This window comes from Petaurus breviceps, unplaced genomic scaffold (genome assembly GCF_028583685.1).
Source record: "Petaurus breviceps papuanus isolate PSGF00001 unplaced genomic scaffold, PetGlider_PUasm1.0 208, whole genome shotgun sequence".
Taxonomy (NCBI): Eukaryota; Metazoa; Chordata; class Mammalia; order Diprotodontia; family Petauridae; genus Petaurus; species Petaurus breviceps.
The window spans coordinates 28,037,739-28,053,450 of NW_027185852.1; the positions used below are offsets into that span (position 1 = coordinate 28,037,739).

A 15,712-nucleotide genomic window follows, 5' to 3' on the forward strand; every position below is an offset into this window, starting at 1 on the left:
CCAAGGATAGTGGGGCAGGTACAAGGACAGGCCCTTTGTGCAGTGGCCCTGACTTTTTTTCCAGGGCACTGCTACAGAAGGCTCCTCCCTTTGGTATACATGGGGGCAGTGGCTAACCAGAATCACAGTCACAGAAGGTTAGAACAGAAAGGCCTTAGAAATAATATGGTCTGTCTATACTCCTCATTTTAAAGACAGGGAAACTTAGAAGCAGTGACTGGTCCAAGACCCCAGGGCTACTAATTAGCAAGGGCTGAGACTAGAACCTGGCTCCCTCCTCTCCTGATCCTGCCTCCACAAGAGCCCAAGGCTCAGAGCAGCTAGGTGGCACAGTGAATAGAGAACCGGCCCTTGGAGTCAGGAGGACCTGAGTTCAAATCCGGCCTCAGACACTTGACACATTTACTAGCCTTGTGACTTTGGGCAAGTCACTTTACCCCAATTGCCCTCCAAAAAAAAAAAAGAGCCCAAGTTTCAACCTGGATCTTTGAGCTTCAGTCTTAAAACAAGAGTCAGCCAAGGCAATAGCACACATTTATTGATATCATGCTTAAATAATTTACACTCTTTAACATCACCACACAGAAATAACAATCATAATCTAGTCAGTCAATAAACATTTATTAAACACCTACTCTAGGCCAGGCACTGTGCTAAGAGCTGTTAAAAACAAACAAAAGATTCCAAATGAGAAAACTTCATTGCCCATGAACTTCACGGTGACTGTATCTTTAACAAAAGGAATGACCAGACTGGCAAAGTCAGATGTGGCTCCATCGGGGCCAACATGTTTTTCTACTTACAAACAAACAAAAGAACAGCCACCCAATTTAGCCGTTTCTGGGTTTCAGTTTGCGAAGCTGCAGACAGATATCTGATGAAAAGAACCAAGGCACCTCTTTTCGGCAGCCTGAGCACAGAACATTGGAGGACAAATCTGTCTCTCTCTCCAGCTTGGGAGCTGGGGGTGAGTGGGCAGAAGTCTCTACAAGCTTCCTCTAGTCTTCAGTGGAATGGGCGTTCAAGCTATGACCCTAGGAAGGCCCTTACACATTAGCTGGACTAATTCGGCAGAGGGCTTCTGTGACCTTCTTTCTCCTAAGAAGCCAAGATAATTAATGCTCCTCCCAGCTCTGGTAGGGTGAAATACTTCACAGCGCTGGCAGGTAAGGGCCTTCTATCAGCTGGAAAATTAATTTGAAAGAAGCAACTTCCCTACCATGCCCAAGAATGTTTTTATCTTCACACAATAGATTTCTAATAATTTCTCAACTGTTCCCAGTCAAAATGTCTCTTCCCAACGCAGCTGGGGCAGAGTGCTGGGCAATGTCTAGATACAGGGGTTGGGAAAAAAAAGTTTTAAGAAAATTTAAATTTTTTGAGTCAAGTCCACTGTGTATAACAGCAGCTAAAAGAGGGAGGAGGGAAGAATGAAACTGGGAGGTTTTAGCAAAATTGCTGAAGGAAGGTGTGGCTCCTTGCAGATGGGATGGGCTGGGGAGGGGCAGGATGCATTCTTCACTTCCTGGTGATAGGACTGATCAAGTGTGGCTCCCTAAGTCAAATGATACCATCCATCAATAGAACTGAATGAACAAAAACATCTGAAGACAGAATCAAACACTTGGAAGATGTATTTATTAATTGTTTTCTTGAACAAACCAAAGTGCAATTATTTTTGGAAAAGTCCTTTTAAACAAATAACAATGAAAAAATAAATCCACCAAGAAAACCTAACAAATTTCAAATTCAACCTTTAAGACAATTTCCCCTCTCGAGCCAATACCAGACCTTATTATTATCCTGAAGAACCCAAATCTCTTAAGTGTTCCAAAAATCAAACTGTTGAAGATCTCCTCTTCCCTTCACCCTGGCTCATGTTTTGTCTGTCACAGGCAAGGAATTCTGCTAGGGCTCCTCTGACCCAGGAAGATGTGGGTCAAGTGGGTCTGAAGAGACCTGTTCCCTCGCCCCCTCACCTGCTGTGGCCTCAGGTCATGACGGAATCCAGATGGCCTGACATCCTGGAACCCTGAGCATGCCCCTCTCTCCCATTATTCACTGCCAAGAGCCAAGGAGGTTCAGATCAGGTCCAGATTTCTTATGGTCAGTTAAGTAACAAACATAAAAACAACCCCGAGCCCTTGTTTTCTCACTTCATTTAAAAAAAAGAAATTGAGCAAACAGTGACTTCGTGAAAAGATTCCTGACATTTGGTCCACGGATCCACACAGCAGGTGGCAACTGCTTTTTAACTTGTTTGGAAAAGCAATTGGGGACCGTCCTGTTGCTACACAGTGGGTCTTGGACACGCAGAGCAAGTTTGGCTCCGAAGGCACGTGCAGGACAGGAGGGGAGGGCCTTCTTTGCTGGGTTACTGGGTTTCCAGAAGTTACTGTCTACTAGCATCATGTGAAATGACCCCGGTAAAAAAAATTTTTTCACTTAATCACTATCTATTTTCCAGTCATCCATGGAGACATAAAGACAAAAAGATTAAAAAACTTCTTTAAACAAAGGGTAGACCGAAGTAGCAGCTATGGAAGCAAGGGTCAAGCACGACATATGGAGTGGAATTAGCCTTCTTTGTCAAAGATCTTCAAGACGTCTGCAAACACCTGAAACAGAAACACAGCCCACATCACTGAAGGACTCAGAAGGGGAGGGCCTTCCCAACGACCTGTGGTTCTAACAGGGCCTGTCATCTTTTAAGAGCAAGAGTGAAAGCAATGAGGCACATCCTCCTCGGCCCCGATGGCAGGACAGGAGCAGTGGGTGGAAGTCGTTCAAGCAGATCTGGGATCTGGGCAAAGGCACACCTCACCATCACAGCTGCCGCAGAGGGGTGAGGCCCCCATGTCGAAGGCCTGGCAGAGAGGATTCTTGGGCTGAATGCTCTATGGGGCTCCCGCCTGGCCCTCAGAATCCATGATCCTGGAATCCCTTCAGACTCCAGGGGCCCAATTCTGCTCTGGTGTCTTAGAGGACTTTATCAGCCCATTCTACTGGACCACATGCATGGTGTGAAGATGACTAAACACATGTTAGGCAAACATTTCTATGTGTATTTTACAAGAGAAGGAAAGTGCTGCCTGGCAGGCCAAGCCAGCAACAGATGGCCATCCACAGGGGGCACCACAGCTTCATTTCAGGCCTGTCCTTGGCATAGGATAAGGGTAGTAAAAACCAGAGTATTATAGGAAAACAAGCACAGTACTGCTAAACAATATATTAAATGAACATGTTGTCCTCATTTATAAACTAGGACCTGCAATAATACCCAGATACCCAGGTGAGCTCAAAACTGCAGGGGGGCGACAATAACCCTGGACGTGTTCCCAGCACTCTGCAGAGCCCTTACTTGGGCACTGTCCAGCAGACACTGATGCACCCTCAGATTGAGAGGCAATATTATTATCCCCATTCCATAGATGAGAAGCTAAAGACAGGAAGTCACTTCCCAGGTCACACAGTTAAGCCTGTGGCTGAGCTGAGATACAACCCCCCCAAGTACAACCTTCTTCCTGTGCTGCCCCATCTCCAAATAACTGAAAAGCACTATGCAAACTGTGCAGAAAGACAAGTGCAGCACCACTGATGAAGGCTTTCCTCCCAGGCTCTGTGCTTGGGGGAGAGCAGAGGGTTATCGCGATGGGGGGGGGGGAGGAGTCACAGTTCTAATTCCGAATTTGTCATTTATTAGCTGTGTGGATTTGGGCTAGTCACTGTGCCTCAATGTCCTTATCTGTATCGGGGATGCTAACACATACATTACTTGTCTTACAGGATTGCTGTGTGGATCTAATGAGATTGTGTAGACAGAGCACTTTACAAACCTCTAAATGCCACAAAAACCAGCAGTTCTATTATTTTAGAGGTCCATCAAGAGCCCTCAGTCACCCTGGTTGATTGTTTTCTTCTCTATTCTTTCAGCAAAATGTCACCCTCTGGGGATGGCTTGTGCAGGTATCGGTGAAGCAGTTCCACCTTCCCCCAAGAATTCTGCGATCACCACCAGCAGAAACGTGGGCAGTCGAGCTTTGTGGTCCTATGTCCTGTGCCCATTTACTGGAGGCTTATGCTGTGAATGAGGGGAGCTACAAACAGATTTGCCTGTGATTTACACATAGCTGCACTGCTCTCCATTTTTGTCTCTCTATAATGATGAGGGACAAAAATCTCTGGCACTTTCCAGTTTTCTTGATTCTGATCTTCTCTGTTCCTCCCCATAGGCCTCGTCTCACTGACCTGGCCTCTCTCTAGGACAAGCATCAGCCCCAAGAAAGATGACTAGAAGAGTGGAGTGGGCAGTGAGCACCTCCAGAGGCCCTGGGGGGCACAGTCTGGAGATCGCTGATTTAAGAAAAGAGGATGAAAGGAGAAGGGAAGTGATGACGCACCTCTGGGGCTGTGTCCTTCACTAAGTGGGGCCAGGGAAGAGAGAGGACAGGTTGGGGGCTTCTGAACTGGATGGCTGAGCCACCCAAGCTACAGAAGTCTTTCCATGAGCCCCTGCAGACTCAGTTTCCAAAATCTCCATCTTCCTAAGGGTTCAAGTTCATAAGAAATCACATACTTCTACCAAGAGCAAGCCTGAAGTTATAAAACCCCCACTAGACAGAGAGAAGGCCTATTTTTACCCAGTTACCAATGATTTGAAACATACCAGTCCTTCCAATACTCCTTCCTCTCCTGCCCAGCCTGAGAGACTTAGACCACACTGTGGCTGACACGATCCCCTTTTCGAAGGGGAGCAGAAGTATCGGAATCTTACCTCGTCAACGGGCTTAGAGGCGTCCACCTTCCTGACTTTCCCCATCTCCTCATAGAGGTCAATAATAGGCTTAGTGCACTGCAGATAGGTCTGAATTCTGTAACAGAGAAAAGAGGACCAGACTAGATGCTAAAAAGTTATCTCCCCTTTCACTGCCATGTTCCAGTGAGGCCCAGTGGGCTAATCCTTGTGGGCACCACTGCATCCTAATCGTGACCCTGCCACTGGACTGGGAGATTTCCAGGCAAGGCATCCGACCTTTCTAGGCTAGGCTCTTCCTCTCCCCGGGCCTCTGAACAGAAGGAGCACGAAATCCGGCAGCCCCGGCTGCCCCAGCCCAGCGGAAAGCATCCACTCCCAGGATGAGGACACGGCCAAGAGTGGCCCTCCCTAACAGCTGTGCAGCCCCCCTCGGGGCGGGCGGGGTCACACAAACAACGGTACCTCTTTGCTAGGCTTTCCCGGTTGTCATCACTCCTCCCGCTGCTCTTCCCCCTCTCGAGACAGCGCTCGATGCAGATCTGGCCAGAAGGAATGTGAGAACAATTACTAGACGGAGACACTGATCCCAAACCTGCCATTGTCTTTACCTGAACAGCTCACAGGAAGCAGAGGAGAAAAAAGAAAAAAACCCCAAACACAAGATTCCCTGCACGGAGCTCCGAGCGTCTGATTCATTAATCAGCAAGCCAAGCCTTTGACGTTGAAGCATGTGGTTCAATTTATATAAACGAGGTTAAACAAGTCCAGAGCACCCTAAGAATCCATTCATGACTCAGTTTTTCCTGGGTATTCTTTTACAAACCGCAATAAAAAGAAGGACATGTTATTAACTTATTAGGTATGAATTACACGCCTCCGTTTGGGTCCCACGTTGGCTTACTTGTCAATAACACCATAAATATCCCAATATTTAATCACCAACATATCTGCACTTAAATAAAGCATCTCTTGTTAATAACAAGTAAACATTCCTTCCTTACAAAGCTGTGGTAACATTCTAGTGCTGACTTTGAAGAATAAGTGAAAACAGACTGGTTTGGGGTTAGAAGAGGAGGGTGCATTTTTAAATAATGCAGAGTCTCCAATGATCCTCCATTACCACACACAAGGGCACACTTGTCCTTGTAGCCACACACACATCCCACAGAGTCTTCAAGGGACCACTTCCAATCCTCAGCTCGTCCAGTTACGGACACGAGCTTAACAAATTTCAAATTAGAGCAATTGTCAAACGGAACTAAATACATTGATTAAATAATTCTTGGAAATCCAGGTATTTAAATTCCAAATAAAAAAAATAGACACATACACACATTTAAAGGCATTCTAAGTTGTCTTGAGAAGAAAAAAAAAACCTAACCTGTCTTGTATCTTTGAAGAAGAGTATCAGTCAGAACACCCTAGATTCTCTGGCTCTCTGGGAAAGTCCCTTTGATGCCCCAGGGGTAGCCATTTCTTCCTTGCCCTCACACAAAGTGAAACAGTGGTTCTGATCCCAGTTCAGTCCAACCTGATGGCTCAACCTGGCCATGTGTGTCAATTCCCATAAAGAATAACTAGGGCCTGAGTAATGTGAAAATAAAGGTAATTCTGGTTCTGCTAGGCCCACAGCCCCACTGCCTCTGGTTCTGCTAGGCCCACAGCCCCACTGCCAACGCCAAAGCATTTTCATATTCATACAGCAAGACAGGGAGCTACCATCCTTCTGGGCTAAATTCACTGCTCCTGGCATAGCCTGTATGTGCTGAAGGCCCAAGTGAACACCATTTTGTGGGCTTCTGCTGTTGATGGCCGATGTCCTACAGAGCCCAAATTAGTTCAGCATGAGACAGTTAAGACGCTGCTCCTTACCTCATTATCACAGTCAAAAAACAGAATGAAAGCTACATCTGCTTTCCCATCCATGGTCTTGTTCCAGCCTTGAAGGTTGTCCTGATTTCGTGGAAACCCATCAATCAAGAATTTATTCTTCTGAGCATTGGCCTCCATTGTTTGATCCATTTCCTAGGGGGCAGAAAGAGATTTGTGTGTTCCAGGGATGATTAATGGAAAGTTACAAGGAAAAAAGCAAAAGAACTGTTTGGGAAAAGGTCCCTGAAGCCAATGGGAACCCCTTCCCTTCCTCTCCCCTCCTTGAGACACATTCGGAGGCCGTCATCACTCCAAGGGTCTGTTACTCACTTTTGCCAAATTAAAATTCATGCTTTCTTTTTCTCTCACCTTGGCATAAATTTCCACAGAGGGGATCAGGCAATATTGTGATCTATAATGTATGCAAAACCCCTCAGAAAGTAGGGAGCAGGATGGGAAGCCAAGTGGGAAGAGGATGGAATTCGGAGTCAGAAAACTCAGGTTCCAATCCTAACTCTACTGCTTAGAACAAGTCTGCTCATGGCTACATCATTGCCCCTTTGGGTCCTTCAGCTATAAAAACAAAGGCATCAGAGAAAGCCGACTCCGTTAGGGTCCCTGGAGCTTCCCTAAAAAGGACAAAGCAAATGTAAAGGATTACAAGTACCCTAACACATCAGCCGAGTCCTTAACCTTCCATTAAAGCCCTCTTCGGACATCTCACTCTGGAGGCCAGATTCACTCCTCAGTGCCAGCAGTGTCCCAGCTCTGGCAGGTTCCACCAGGCCTGTCTGTTGCACAAGGACCAGATTCATGAAGCTCAGAGAAGCCTATGGCCTGACTGCCAAAGGACTTCATAGGTAGACGAGACTCCTGATAAGGAAAATTCCAGTGAGAAGGGCACTGACTCTCCTCCCTGGCCCCACGTGTGCTTCTCTTCCAAGAGTCTCAGCCACAAGGTGGCACTATTAGTCTGGAGGACTACATAGGTCTAGAAGAGGGATTAGATGGGCGGATGTCCGGCTCATGGGAGAGGGAAAGAGTTGTTTTGAACAGTTGTTTTGAAGTTGTTCTGAGGTTATGCTGAATCCTTTGAATTGAGTCCTTTGTGGGTATGCTTTAAATTTTTTCTGAAGGGAGAAATAAAGAGTGTCCTGTATCTGACGGATACTGTTAACCCGAGTGCTTGTAAGGGAGTTTAGGAGTTCTTTTACTGGACCTGAACAGTCCAAATAGCTCACAGTAGCATTGGAGAAAAATAGTCCAAGCTGTTCCTCAACTTTGTGGCTGTCCCTTGCAGTCTCCCCAACTACAGGAGCCGTGTGAGTTTGTACCTCTTCTCTCCAACAGACCTAGTCCATAAACTTAAACAGAACTCTTCCTCGTCCCTACAGAAGTATGGCTTTCAGAACTTGGTGTAGTCCATGCAATCTCTGTCTGTCAATCTCACTGTCTTTTTTGGGCTAGACCCAGCACTTCATTGGTAGAGGGGACTCCTGATGAGGAAAATTCCCTTCCCTGATGTGAGCTGGCACTTGCTCTGCTATTTATAGTGAGTCCTGAGAGCCATAACAGGCCAAAAGGCTCTTCCTCTCTCTAAGAGGCCGAGTCCAGGAGCTTTTCACCACAGCATGACCCAGGCTGTTTCTGTTTCTGGGGATGAGGGGGCTCCAGGAGGGCTTCACAGGGACCTAAGACAGGCCTCTCGGGCATCATTTTCACAGCCAGGGTCTCCAACTCAGCGCTGGTTCTTTCTTCTCTGGCCAATCTGCCTGTTCCCTTGACAGGTTTCCAAGACACAGCTCAGATCTATTGTGGACCCAGAATCACAGGATGTGAGAGTTGGGAGAGACCTTAAAGAGCTCCAGGCCATAAGGAGCTGCTGGTGGAGCTGTGAGCTGGTCCAACCAACCTGGAGAGCAATCTGGAACCAGGCCCAAAGGGCTACAAAACTGTGCATGCCCTCTGCCCCAGCAGTGCCACTGCCAGGTCTGTGTCCCATAGATTGAAAAAAAAAAAAGAAGGAAAAGACCCTACTTGTACAAAAATACTTATAGCAGCTCTTTCTTGTGGTGGCTAAGAACTGGAAATGGAGGGGATGCCCATCACTCGAGGACTGTAGTATGTGAATACGAAGGAATACTACTGTGCCCTAAGAAATGGGGAAGAAAGACCTGGACAGACTCACAGGAACTGATACAGAGTGAAGTGAGCAGGACCAGGGGAACACTGTATACAGTAACAGCAACACTATGCGATGACCATCTATGACAGGCTTACTTAGCTCTTCTCAACAATATAATGATTCCAGATCATCCCAAAGGCTCATGATGAAAAATGCTATCTGCCTCCAGAGAAAGAAGTCACATCGAATACAGACTGAAGCGTACTGTTTTTCACTTTACTTTTTTTCTTTCACTCTTTTTTTGGTGTGTTTGAGTCTTCTTGTACAATATGCCTAATACGGAAATGTTCTACATGACTGTACATGGATATACTATATGAGGGAGGGAGGGAGAGACAGAATTTGGAACTCAGCAGTTTTTTTTTTAAGTTTTGGAACTCAAAACTTAAAAACAAAACAAATGTTAAGAGTTGTTTTAACATGTAATTTGGGAATAAAATAAAATATGATAAGAAAAAGACCTCTAGTCCAGCCTATACCCCAAAGGACTGTCCATTAGGACATCCATGAAAATGGTCACCCAGCCTCTGCTTGGAGATGTCAGAAGAGGAATTTGTAAGCTCTCAAGGCAGCCTCTCTCAGTGTGGCATGGTCCTCATGCCTAAGGGTTCTTCTGCTATCCAGCCTCCACTGGCCTGCATGTTCCTTCCCCCAATTGCTGCACATGACCCCTCCTCCACATGACAGCTCTTCAAGTCTTCTTGAAGACCGCTCTCAGCTCCTCTCTGGCCAACTCCCAAAGTCTTGTCTTTCCTTTTCGTCTTCAGGCTGTCTGAATTGTCCTATGCTGACTTGTGCACAAGGGTCAGTCTGGCTGTCCTCCAGATGCTCGCTAGGTTTATCAAAGTTCTTCTTTTTAAATGCATTTTTATTATTTCATTAAATATTTCCCCGCTACATGTAAAAGAAATTTTAACAATCATTTTTTAAAAATTTTGAGTTATAAATTCTCTCCTCCCTCCCACTTTCCCCCTCTTCTTGGGAAGGCAAGCAATTTGATATCGATTATACGTGTGAAGTCATCCAAAACGTATTTCCATATTAGTCATGCTGCAAAAGAAAACACAGACCAAAAAAAAAAAAAAGAAAGTAAAAAAGTCTGCTTCGATCTGCATTCAGAATTCCTCAGTTGTCTCTCTGGAGATGCACAGCATTTGTCATCATGGGACCTTTGGAACTGTCTAATCGAGGTTCTTCTTAAATGGTAGCTCCCAGTTAGAACACAACACTCTGGATGTGGTCTCACAAGCAGAGCACGGAAGGATAACCACTTCCTTATTTCCAGAAGCTCTGACTCTCTTAATGTATCCTAAAATCCATCAGCTTTTCTGACTGCCACAGTGCAATGCTGACTACTTACAGGCCCTCTGTCCGCCCCCATCCTGAACTGGAAGTTAAGTTTTTGAACCCAAGTCCAAGACTTTACATTGACTGCTGCTGAATTTCATCTTACTAGATTCTGCCCAAAGCTTCAGCTGAGAGATGTCAGTCTTGGATAGCCAAAACGAGATAAAAATCTAACTGGGAAATAGTTAAAAAAACAAATAAAAACACAATAAAACATAGGTAATATTATATTTTCAAATTAAATCAAAATGCATCCTCTGGGGATATTTATGGACAGACTAGTAGCCACATTCATATTACTTATTACATACAATATGCAATTATATACATATGTACATTACTGTGATATATCTTATCTATGTAATATTACAATCTGAATGGGTGTAATAATGGCCATTCAGACCTGTAAGGGATAACTGTCATTATACAGTAACAAAGGTTTCCAACTTTTTTTCTGTAAATAAGCAGCCTGTTGCTGAGGGGCAGTTAGGGCACCTGTAGATCTCTAACCATTGTCCATCATATATTCCACTTTTCTCTCTTCTTCCTTGTACTCTCTCCTTTCGCTTTAGTAATCCTTTCCTATAGTTCTGTTCCTTTAATTCCTCTTAATTTTTCCTTTTTTACCCATATATGTACACACACACACACACTACCCACATACATGCAAAGAAGAGGCTGGTCACATGGACTGACCTAATTTAATAGAATATTCCTCCCTCTTTCATTCTCTAATGCCATAAGGTCTCCACAATGTGCTCGCTGCCCATAAGATGGAAACACAATACCCTGCTGTTTTCTATTAGTTTGTTCAAGTGAAAGATGGGTTTAATTTATTGGTTGTTTGTCGGAATGAATTAGTCATCATTCATACCCCTTACCCTTTTGAGCAAGCTGATGGTTATCTCAACTGGCACAATCTCTCCTTCTCTTATGTACTTTTCAATGAGCTCGCCATACTGAGAATCTGGCTTATTCCTCTCATCACGAAGAAGATCTCCTGCAGAAAGGTGTGTATAGCCATATTTCTGTGGGGAAAAAAATACATACAATCCAGTCTTAGCCAGGGTCCTAAATTTCTATAGAGTTGTTACATTCAATATCTCAAGGGCAAAAACATTATGATTGATCATTCACATTCCTACAGAGGTAAACTTAATAATATGGACACATATTGGGAGAGGAAGGGGAGAGAAGAAGGGAGAAAGGAGACAGGGAGAGGGAGAAGGGGTGGGGTGGGGGGAGAGGCTAATGTAGCACAGTGGAAACACCGGTGGATTTGTAATCAGAGGCCAGGCCTTGAACCTCCATCATAGCACTTACTCATGCTCTAACACCTTTGGGGCTGCTTCCCAGGCTGGGAATGAGGAGGCCGGCCGGCCTAGAGGAGCAATAGCTCTCTCCATCTGGCACTCACAGTAGCCTGTGTTCTTCCTGCAATCCTGAGTGTCTCTCAGGGGATAAGGTACTACTTCCTTCCTCAAGTTCTTCTCTCTGTCCCCTCTGCCCAGGGCGATTCCTTCCTTCTTGAGACTCAGATCTACCTTCCATTTTCTAACCTTAACATCCCCCTGCTGAGCTCTCATCCCATGCACTACTCAGTGTAAAGGGGTTCAAATGGGGGAGTCTATCTTCCTAATTCAACCATAAGCTCCCTAAGGGCGGGGACCCTGCCCCTTACCTTGTGTTACCAGCATACTCAGCATAAAGCTTTCCAACAAGGCCTCAGTGCCTCTTAATACATAGATAAATTGTGGTGGCTAGATGGCGCAGTGAATAGAGCACCAGCCCTGGAGTTAAGGAGGACCTGAGTTCAAATCTGGATTCAGACCCTTAACACGTACTAGCTGTGTTGCCCCATGTTCCCTCTCCAAAATAAATAGATAGACAGATAAATCTGTAATAGAAGGGGGAACAACCTAACCTAGCAGCCCACAAACATTTTCTTCCTCCAGTCCCCCATGAAGACCCCCCCAAGATAACTCCCCTCCACCAACACATACCTACTGTCATCCCCTCCCCCTCACCCTGAGCAGAACAAGGAAACAGCCTTTGTAAACAGAAACAGGTCACGCCCTAACACAATGAGGGACCCTCAGCCACTAGGTAACTGTCCCCACTTCAACTGAATGTAATAATCCAATTCAATGAGTATTTCTTTAATGAGTAGCTGCTGCAGAAGACTAAGGCAGGTCTGGCTCCTTCCCCTGAAGCCGCCCTCTCCAGAGTGACCAAGGAGCCTCTTCTCCACCCTCATTCTCCTGGACTTCTCTGAGTCCTCTGACACAGCTGGTCACTCCCTCCTCCTTCCAGATCTAGGAGATGGAGTGTTGTGTGCAAAGAACAAGGAGGCCATTGCCACGGGTCAGAGAGCCAGGGGTGAGAAGACTGCAAAGGTGGGAAGGGGCCAGCTGTGAAGGGCATGAAGTCACAAAGTGGTTTATATTTCATCCAGGAAATACTGAGTCAGCCAGCTGGGCTGGAATGTGGAGTGAATGCTGGGAATGTGATACATCCACAGAGATCTGGGCCTCAGGTGACACTGAGGAGTTTGTGATACCTGGAGTCTACAGAGTTGGGGACAGGCTCAGCCAGAGTATGTGATTTCCTGAGGGTCTTCCAGCGGGGATGTCCCTGCCCCAGAAGGCACTCCCAGACCTCCACAAATCCCAAGTCCAACCCTCTGGTCCACAAAGGGAAAAGTGTGGCCCACCTGGGATGGTTTCTAAGGTTCCTTCCATGACTCACTTTGGTGCCTACTAGCTTCTACAAATGTGTGAGAGGTGGGAAAGGACCAAATGACAGACTAGAATCCAGTAACAACTGGTGGAACAGAGACTGTGGCCTTGGCCATGCTCTGGGGCTGTCTGGGTGATAGAATCCCCTTCTACAAAATGAGGGGGTTGGCCTAGGCCTGGCAAGTGATGACCCTTTCCAGCTCAGACAATCCATGCTCTATGGGACCTCTGGACTCTGACATTCTATGTCCTATTCCAACCTACCTCGGTCTCGGTTTCCTCATTTGTAAAATGGGCATGGCAATACCTGTAATATTTACCTAATGGGGTTGTTATGAGGATGGAAAGCAGTGAGCTCTATAAAGAGCTTTGCAAACCTTAACAGTCAGTCAGCAAGCACTGATTAGGCCTCTCCTTTGTGCCAGGCCCTGGCGAGACAACTCGCCCACAGGGAAGGCCTCTTCCTTCTCCAATGGTCTGCACTCTACCGTTCCTTCCTGCTTTCAGTGCAGGCAGAGTCCTGGTGAGCGCTGACAGCATCCTTACAGCACTCCCCACCGTGCCTTTGGAGAAGGCTTTCTGGCCTCTTCCAAGATGCCCACATGTGGGTCCCTGATCCCCTGGAAGCTTCTCCAAGCCAGATGCCTACACAATGTTTGGGGCTCAGCTGCTTTCACTCTCGGGTACACAATTTCTTTCCTTTTGAAAGCATTTTACAACCACGAACAACTCCTGTCCACACAATTTTCCGGCAGCTCCATTGTTTTCCCTTGTTTGTTTTGGCGCTGTCTTGGCAGGGTCCCTGCTGGCCTGCTGCTGGGCCTGGCGATTCCAGGCTAGGATAAATATGGCCCAAATGAAGACACAAACATCAGCGAGCAGCCTGCGGAGTGCGTGCTCTAATCTTGCCCCCACCCAAGAAGCCTTGCTCCATAATGTTCTGCCGTGCATGCAACATATACATGATGAAGCCCAGCTAGTAATTTAGAAATTAGTGCATCTGCGGCGTGCTGAGACTGCCAAACTGGGGCCTGCATTAAAGTGGGTTTTACCAATTACATTCTCATTTGGTTGGGATTTCTTTAGGGAGAAAAAAAGCAGCGAGCTATGGAGGTACAGAACGGCCTCTAAACATAGAAGCTGCATCATCTAGGAAGCAAAGATCAGCTTCTCTGACAAGCCCAGAACTTACCTCACTGTGAGGATGGCCTGAAATATTTATTGTGCGTGGGTCAAACCCGCACAACCGTCTTTCTACCCACTGAAAATTTCTTTCCGTATTCCATTCCTAAAGCTACTTTACTTGAGTTCCCCACGGGCAATTATATTTTACAATGTATCTGTCTTGTGTTTTACCTCTCTAGGGCCTGAAGGCTATGCTGTTCCACCATCCCAGAGTTGTGGGCTGTTTTTTAATCGATCACTTCTACAGTAAAGACTAGGGTACTTATCATAATAAGCAGAGTTTAAACAGTACTTAATGCTTTCAAAAGCATTCCATCATAATCAAGTGATAGCCAAAGCAAATTCTGAGAAAAGCAAGGGTGGAAATTATGGAGCCTTAAAACCCAAACGTTTTCCCATTCCCCAAAAGCTCCTAGCAATTGAAAACGAGACCTAAGTGCAGCCTCAGCATCGGGACACAAAACCACAACAGGTTATAAAATACCATAAACTAGAGGAATGAAAATTCCAACTTTTCTCTTCAGCCTCCAGCGGGAAAGGGATCAACTTAATATGGTGCTGGCCACTGCCTCAATCTTCACTTTCCGACCCCTTGTTATTAAATTACAACACAACCTAATAATTGTTTTATAGAACACTCCCATAATCTGAGGTTAAAAAAAAGCACAAGACCTTTCATTTCATGGTTGTTGTTACAACCAGGTCTCCTGTTGACAATTCCATGACACCTGTTGTCCCGGATAGTCTCAATCTGTTTCTCTTTTTTGGACACGTTCCTGGGCTCTTCTACCACTTCCCTGTTGAGCTCCCAGGGTGGGCAGGTGCCCCCTTCAGCCTTCCAGTCGTAGGCTACGAATGACTAGTGTGCTCTGCCCCACACCATCCCTCCAGCACGGGCAGGCAGCAGGAAGGGTACAGAGGTTGTCAGATGCACGTATACCTCAAAAACACCTGCCAGCTCCTTGGGCATTCAACTCACAGCTCAGAGATCTTACAGAGAGAGACATTCAGGGTAAATGTGCTCGTATCCCTTTTATCCTTAAAATCTCCTCCTGAACACCATTCCAAGATGCACAGCCAACGAGTACCACCAAAAGGGTTGTCTTTCTTGTTTGAAGATGATGCTATTATCCATCCCCTCCTTCCACAAGCAGGGCTGAGGATGCCCTCAACCCATGAGGGGCTGTACTCCGAAGAAAAGCCCATCCATCCATCCCACCCTCCTTTCAGTTCTCCAGAAGAACTTCTCCCAAAAAGTGTATTGGTTGAAATGACTGAGAATGATCCCCCTTCCCCCCAACATCAGAGAGGCTGCTAGGTGGCACAGTGAATAGAGCCCAGGCCAGGAGACAGAAGACCTGAGTTCAAATATGGCCTCAAACACTTACTAGCTGTGTGACCCTAGACAAGTCACTTCACCCTGTTTGCCTCAGTTTCCTCATCTGTAAAATGAACTGGAGAAAAAAATAGCAAACTACTCCAGCATCTTTGCCAAGAAAATCCCAAATGGGGTCCCAAAGAGCTGGATGCAACTGAAAATGACCATACAACAACATCAGAGAACTTTTCTCTGAGGCTTAGTATGACTGTTCCATAGTTCCCAGATGTTTCAAACTGGCCAACCTTGCA

At 46.0% G+C, this 15,712-nt stretch overlaps 1 protein-coding gene across 1 annotated transcript in view; it reads right to left on the minus strand.

Annotated features, from left to right (window-relative positions):
• Positions 1 to 1,619: 1,619 nt before the first annotated feature.
• Positions 1,620 to 15,712, minus strand: part of LOC138165365 (UMP-CMP kinase) — a 29,602-nt gene continuing 15,509 nt past the window's right edge. Inside the window, exons 2-6 of the mRNA XM_069093625.1 lie at positions 11,042 to 11,188; positions 6,629 to 6,781; positions 5,219 to 5,295; positions 4,775 to 4,871; positions 1,620 to 2,618 (exon numbers count right to left, since the gene is read on the minus strand). Of these exons, the coding sequence (XP_068949726.1) occupies positions 2,577 to 2,618; positions 4,775 to 4,871; positions 5,219 to 5,295; positions 6,629 to 6,781; positions 11,042 to 11,188 (516 nt within the window). The 3' untranslated portion in view covers positions 1,620 to 2,576. The remainder of the gene's footprint in view (positions 2,619 to 4,774; positions 4,872 to 5,218; positions 5,296 to 6,628; positions 6,782 to 11,041; positions 11,189 to 15,712) is intronic.